At 38.0% G+C, this 7592-nt stretch overlaps 1 protein-coding gene across 1 annotated transcript; it reads right to left on the bottom strand.

Moving 5' to 3' along the window:
• LOC137401891 (uncharacterized) lies at positions 1-7367 on the bottom strand. Its single transcript, XM_068088366.1, has 17 exons — positions 7307-7367; positions 6144-6215; positions 5871-6047; positions 5486-5629; positions 5261-5362; positions 4647-4879; positions 4252-4433; positions 3821-3917; positions 3208-3378; positions 2852-2995; positions 2526-2643; positions 2163-2254; positions 1889-2003; positions 619-696; positions 355-519; positions 119-235; positions 1-38 (listed from the first exon to the last, which is right to left on the bottom strand). Exons 1-17 carry the CDS (start codon positions 7365-7367, stop codon positions 1-3), a joined length of 2106 nt encoding a protein of 701 aa, XP_067944467.1.
• Positions 7368-7592: the final 225 nt, after the last annotated feature.

Raw genomic sequence — 7592 nt, 5'->3', positions numbered from 1 at the left:
TCAACGTGATGTTGTAGACAATTTGTTATAGAATGGACCTGCTAAAAACAACTGAGACATCACTATTGATACTATATCATGTATATTAAGCATCTACAAACACGGATAAGAAACTCACCTATTGTTCTTATCATTGTATGCTTTTCCTGTTCTAGAATAGGGATTTCTTCTACAGTTCTCTGCCACAATTGATAGCTCTCCACTGCCTTAAGAACATCCTGTGAGAAGGTTATATCTGAAACATCAAAAAGTGACATCAGCATGGCTTGCTAATATAGGGTTTTCATGTGTAAAAGTTGAACAAGGAATGTCTAGATTTGTTGCGGGGAATTGATATTTCATGAAAAAACTTACCTCCACGGACAACTGCCCATGGGAATAACCCTGACTTCAAACAGCTTTGCAGCTCTTCTGTTGTCGTTTCTGGATGGAGGTTGCTGTATTCTAAAGCCTTTTTCTTATAACTGCAATGGTTTGCACGCAGACGCGATCTCAACTTCTGTGCAATTTTTCCACTCTCTGTTAATATAAACAGCAATTACATTCTCGATAACTTAGCCATACATAGAAAAATTTTAACTTTGATTTTTTTTCAGAGAGATCACCTGACAAACCTACCTGATTTCTTAAGAACATCTTCTTGCCGCAGGATATTGACTCTGAGGTCTTCTAAGACAGCTTGTATGTTATCTGGTTCTGAAAGATAATACAATATATCAATCACAACATTCTAATCATACATCTATATGTATACTTCTCAAAGTATGTATGTGTGTATTCCGGCTATAGCTACTATTAAAATTGCTATTATTAAAATAGCTACAGCTGGACAATGCTGACGCAACATCATGGCGTATGTCATTAGAAGCCTAACACTTATTAGCAAGCTTAATGGAATTTTCCAGTGGCAGTGTGCCAGGCTAATAGCAAAGTGGCAGGTAGCCTGTCTTGACAAAATGTTGTTTTTTGTAGGGTTGTCCCCCGTCGAGCGGGCGAGCAACAAAACAGCTTGTCAAAAGACGTACTGCAACAGATGCATCAGCTGCACTTATAGGGAGTTGTTCTCTTCCGTCTATGCGGCTTGGTGGCAATGCTATGTCGGTCGCTCCATTGGTAATCATAACCGATTTCGGGCAAAAAATTATGTAGAAAGAAATAAGATTACAACGTTTAACCAAAGACTGTTGGTTGTTTACAACTCTGTTGTAAACTTTAGTAGAATTTAAGAATAAAATAAATTGAAAATAAAATCCATAAGAACAAATAAAACTGACTGATACAAAAATAGAAATTAAACTGACTGAGCGCACAAATAATGACGTTTAGTCGCTGTTGTTGCCTAAGTTCTCAAGTTCTACTAAAGTTTATCGCAGAGACTGGTCGCTAGTTAAGCGTTATAATCTTATTTCTTTCTACATAAATTTTTGCGCGAAATCAGTTATGATTACCAATGGAGCGACCGACATAACATTGCCACCAAGCCGCATAGACGGAAGAGAACAACTCCCTATAAGTGCAGCTGATGCATCAGGTGCAGTACGTCTTGTGACAAGCTGTTGTGTTGCTCGCCCGCTCGACGGGGGACAACTACGCAAAAACTACAGTTTGTCAAGACAGGCTAAGTGGCAGGCAACTCTCATCACTCCTCATTGTTTATAAGCTGATTTTTAATACCCGGGCAACGCCGGAGGCACAGCTAGTTGTTACTATAAACTACAATGAGCATCTTTCACCATGAAACGTCATCTTTGCATCAGGGCCTCATATTATTCATACTCATATTATTATGAGCATTATCATGAAATACAAATCATCCACTGCTAATTGACACAGAAAAACAATCATTTATTCTCTAAGCATGCGGAAATAGTATAAGTAAAAAACTCACTTGGCGGCGGCTTGGCAACAAGGATTGCTCTGGCCTCAAGTTCAGCTAAAGTTAACCCAATTGAGTGGCAGTGTGCATCCACTTGTGCCTCTAGAATGGGTAGTTGTTTCTTGGCCTAAAACGAGACGTACTCGGCACTATAATTCTTCACTTGTTGTATAACTGCAATAAAGCCAATTATTTATTGAGAAAGCTTGGCTTTTTGTCAATAGTTAAAACAAATTGAACCTGGGTAACAGTACGATTTCATCCTATGATTGCTGTTTCTACATACTTTGGAAAGAGATGTAAATATCTGTTTGGGCAGATTGACAAACTTTCGGAGATTCCAAAAAGCTGCCCCTTGCTCCAAGCGTCTCCGTCTACCTTGAAACAAGAGAATAAATTGGGAAGTCATACCATTGACAAGTTGGCACTTAGGCACAATAGGCGCCAAAGTCACCAATGTGTATTGTCATTAACCAAGTTATAAAACATATCACAGTAGTACAATACATTGAACATTGTCAAATGCAAAGCTAATAACTTACCCGATAGGTTTTAACTATCGGGTAAGTTATTAGCTTACCTGACAGTTAAGGCCTAAAAAATACCTCCCTTGACAATATATAAAATAGTGCTCACTGAATAAACTCACCATCTGATGTCATGTGTCTTGTTACTTTTCCCAATCGGGACATGTAGCTATTAACAAGTTCTGTAGTCTCCCCAGTACTTAATCCTGTTCCTACAGTGACTCTTCCACTACATTTCATCTGAAAAAAGCAAAAAAGAAAATTTTGGTAATACGAAACTTAAACTAAAGTAGATGAACGATTACTATATTCATTAGACAGATTACTGACAACTCCAACGGTGAGCTTTATTCATTAGACAGATTACTGACAACTCCAACGGTGAGCTTTATTCATTAGAGAGATACCTGACAACTCCAACGGTGAGCTTTATTGATTAGACAGATACCTGACAACTCCAACGGTGAGCTTTGGCGTGCATGATACTAAGGAACGGGCGTTGCTGCTGTGGTAGCCTCTCCAGCCGCTCTAGCCAAGGCCAGTATCTGCACATTGTATCAAGGGCAATGAATTTTGCACCTTGAAATTCTCTCTAAAAACATAATACATTAGCTTTATGGAGGGAGCATCGTAGCAAAAACTATTTAAGATTTCTGCAATAGAAAGACCATTGTAATAAGTAGACAGACATTCCTGTTGCCAGAAAAGAAGTTGTAGGTTTTAGGGAGGTTTGTGAATTTTTTCTGTGACAATAAAAAAGGTTGACTGGACCGATGATGAGGTATTATGGACAACCACCAATACCTGCATAGTGTATGGATACGCGTATATCTCCCCCCTAGTCATATCCAATCCCTTCAACAGGAAACAGTGGCGGCATGTGGCTAGCAAACAACCAGTCACATCCTTCTTGGAGAATGCTTTTCCTTTGGCAGACGCAGCCTTCCACACCGTATCACCACATCTATTGGAGACCTGTAATAACGATCTAGGTAATTGAGGTATATAAAGACAACCGCAATTGGCCAGGTTCATTGGCTATAGACCAGGACTTCCCAGCAGTTATCTTTTCAAGATATTCCATATAGTTTTTAAAATATTCTAAATTTGACCCATCAAACTTACTAAGATTTTTTTAACTTGGGTGGATGGCAGCACTATCAATTCAGTGCACTGATTGGTTATTCAATGGTACAGCCACCTTGCTGTATGGGGTTTATTAGGCCTGCAACCAAACAATTCACTTGATTCTGCTATACGTATGGGTACCTATTCTGGGTCTTCATAAGGTATGAGATTTCAGAAATGCATTACAACTGAATTGTGATTGGATGGTTTTTAATCAACAGGGTTTAAAAACTTGGCTGTGATTAAGACTAATGAGGTTGCTAGATAGTTTTGACGACCTTAAACTCACCGAATTGTGTTTGCTGTTCTTTATACGCGTGACCTGCTCTTCGACGTCACTAGTAGAAACAAAAAACTCACTTGGCTCCTCAATTCCTGATGAAACTCTAAGATCAATGACAAGAATCAAATTAAAAAATGAATAAACAAAGGCTTCCTCTTTGAATTACTACACAATAGCCCCACTTGAGAAATCTAGTAATAGAATGCAAATAATATAGTTGCACATCAAAACTTTAAACACGCAACATCATATTAAAAGCGTTGGGTGCGTCTAAACATTTTATATGCTGAATGGAGCTAGTGCTTAGTAATTTGAAGATTTGATGATAGGCAGAACCCACTGTCCCAAAATGAAATTAACCCATATTAAATTGTTATTATCTGTAAACACAGAGAATGCAAAAATCTGATATATGGTTTTTTCATTAGATATCATACCTGCCGGCAGCTCTATAGTGAAATAGTTTTGCATTCCCGTCAATGTGAATCGCATGGGGCTCGTCCAAACATGCAGGGCAACTGAACAAACTACCACCGGTAGCTTTAGATAAATAGTTTGTCTCTTGAATCCTCCATTCCGACATTGAATAGTTGAAGACATCTTGTTTGAGCATGAAACTCTAAATAACAACACAACACCTTTCAAATCTAATGGAAAAGTCAAAGAAATGTCACAAAAGACTCTGTGTCTAGTTTTTCTGCTAATTGGATCCTTGCTTGATGACAAATGCGGCATTGCGCAAGTTGGCTGACTATATAGCTCGACACTCTACACGTTATACAATGATGATATCACTAACATCCACTGTGAACATAACGATCAGATGTAATACCTCGCCATCCAAGGATGAGATAAAGCTGACGGAATCTAACAGACTTTTAAGGCTTAGAGATGGTGAGAAGTGCTGCAGGATTGAAGCACTCAGAAGAAAACTGAAGTTGAAGTAGGCTCTTCCCTCAACGTCAACAGGCCAAAGTCCATACTGGACCAGCTGTTGAGGCTCCCGCCAAGAAGACCACGAACATGCTTCACAGACCATAACGTCTATTTTTTGGCTGACCATCCCTGAAAGATTAGTTCAATTTTTACAAACACAAAACACATTAGCCTATTCTAGTACAGCTAACTAGGGTAGCCTATGTTAGTACAAGTAACCCAGGGTAGCCTATACTAGTACATCTAACCTAGAGTAGCCTATTCTAGTACAGGTAACCTAGGGTAGCCTATACTAATATAGGTGACCTAGTGTAGCCCATGTTAGTACAGGTAACCTAGAGTAGCCTATGTTAGTACAAGTAACACAGGATAGCCTATACTGGTACATCTAATCTAAAGTAGCCTATGTTAGTACAGGTAACCTAGGGTAGCCTATACTAATACAGCTAACCTAGTGCTCGTAAAGCTAACCTTGGCTAGTATAACTAATCAATTCAGTTGAAAACATACCTTCAAAAGAAATAATTCTAACCATCTCATATCTACCAGGTGGACAGAACACGGTTCCATTGCAGTCTGGGCAAACCTGATGAATGGCAGACTGACGATCATCTGTAAAATTATATGAAAAATGAAAAACATAATCGCCTTTTATTATCTTCTGAATTTGTGATATATATATATTCGACATATTCTTGATCATCTCAGATAACGGAATAACACGGGGATGCTCACCAACTCTCATTTTTCGCACTCTCATTCCATCTGCAAACAATCTCCCAATCTCCTCTCGGTGAAGATCCCAATTCCCTTTCTGGGTCTGGATGTAAGTCTTCTTACGGTGTCTCAATGACTTTAGTCTGGTAAAAATAGTTTCATCTACAATAACACATTAGATAGTACAACCAGTGTGTTAGTTAAACATGAATATTAATAAATTATAAGATGTATGAGGAAACAAATATTCATTTTACAATCTCTCAGACATGTAAAAGGACCAATCAGATTGCAGCAGACTCATTATAGCGGTAGATTCAAGCTTGTTCAGTCAAATGACTTTAGGTCTAAGATTTTTGGCAATACAAACAGCCAACCATGCACAAATGCCACAAAACCTAGCCAGCTTCATTGGCTATAGACCAAAACTGTCCATACCAAGTCTTTTCTAGAGACCACATGTAGGTTTCAAGATATTCTATTTGAGCAGTAGGCAGCACTTGATTTGATTGACCTTGACCAGTCCTATCATCATGTGAGTGCAATGATTCATTGGTACAGCCACCTTGTATAAGTTTTGCTAAATGGGTATAAGGGTATGGTTAATTAAGCCTGCAACCAATCGATTCACTTGATTCTGATAATCCCCGTGGTAGGTGTGCTGGGTCTTTATTACCTATGCAGCCTGTGTTTGTTATGACATCACCTCCACTGCCATCACCAATTTCCATATCACAAGCTGACGTATCTATAACATGAAAATCAATATTGGTAATTAAAAAATACAAACAAGAATAGAAAGCACACAACAGCACATTGATTTAATAATAGTATTTCCTTTGCTCCGGCTCTCACCTGTAAAAGTGGTTGCTGCTATTCTACTGTTGTCAATTGCATTCCTCAATTTATGGAGACTCTCCTGGGCTTTTTTTGCTCTTACTCTGCCTCTTCTCTTGAAACATACAATGCATGTTAACAACTAGGCAAGAATCATGATACCCATAATTACGCTACACATGGCATATTAATAAAACTGCATCACTGTCAAACTTTTTGACAGTGTGGTAGTTCATGATAAATGCTCAAAAAATATAAAGCCAGCACTGGGCCTTGCTGAACCAACGTGTAGTGTCTCATTACTTACTTTCCAATTGATCCTAAACGCCAGTTCAAGGCATGTAGGGTATATTAACCTGTATCACCGAGTATTAACTGAGCTCTGAGTAAAGTGAATCAAAGTATAGTTGTTGGCATAAAATGAGGGTTATAAAGTGGTAAAAACTATATATACGAGTATTTATGTATCATCAGTCCGATTGTCTAAGGCCAAAGGTGATATGAATGATATGAGTATTTGTGCATATCAGTGAGTATTATTAGTCTGATTGTCTGTGGGCGGAAAATATATTTTAACTTGGTTTTTAATGCGATTGTAAAAGCTAAATCGCCACACATTTGTTCGGTGTTGGTGGCTTAATATCTTACTTCTAGTGTCATGTGTCACAAGTGCAAATTTAATGTATTCATTTAATTGTATGTTATAGAAACTCGCTTCAATTTTTCTCAGAAATAGGGTATCCAGACTGTCTCGCCTGTCACTCAGAAAAAGAATTTCATTTTCGTCGCGGCATTTTGTTATACTAGCTCTTTTACGGAGCCAGAAAATCATTCACCAAAGGCTACCAAATACAAGCCCATCCATTATCATAAGTCAAGATTGAATAAACCAACTTTAAATACATAAATAATTATATATGATATTGAATATATTAATTTTAGTAAATAATAACAAAAAAATAATGGTTTAGAGTCAAATATAACAAATGGTAAAGTACAGACCTTTTCTCATTCTGTTTCTCCTGACACGACCAGACTCCACAAGTTCTTTGAGCGTTTCCATGAGCCAAAATCTATGAGACTTAGTAGTTTAGTAGTCTTGCGAAGCGTTGTGTTCAAGTTATTAGTGCTGAAGAATTGTCAAACAAAATAATAAATATTTATCCCTTCGCAAGCGGTGCTGTCCGAATACAACAGCGCACCTAACAAAAAAATCTACGGCTCGGCATAGATATAGAGATTAAACGCAACTTTCCATTGGGTGCAGAATCGTTAGGGACAATTCGAC

This window comes from Watersipora subatra, chromosome 8 (genome assembly GCF_963576615.1).
Source record: "Watersipora subatra chromosome 8, tzWatSuba1.1, whole genome shotgun sequence".
In the NCBI taxonomy this organism is placed as follows: Eukaryota; Metazoa; Bryozoa; class Gymnolaemata; order Cheilostomatida; family Watersiporidae; genus Watersipora; species Watersipora subatra.
The sequence above is the reverse complement of the archived record's forward strand: the minus strand, read 5'-3'. Positions and strand labels throughout refer to the sequence as shown.

Coding starts and splice junctions, on each gene's coding strand:
- LOC137401891 (XM_068088366.1), bottom strand. CDS start 7,367: ATGGAAACGCTCAAAGAACTTGTGGAGTCTGGTCGTGTCAGGAGAAAC. Junction 3,379..3,820: donor AGAACAGCAAACACAATTCG/GTGAGTTTAAGG, acceptor TCGTTATTACAG/GTCTCCAATAGATGTGGTGA. Junction 2,996..3,207: donor CGTATCCATACACTATGCAG/GTATTGGTGGTT, acceptor TTATGTTTTTAG/AGAGAATTTCAAGGTGCAAA.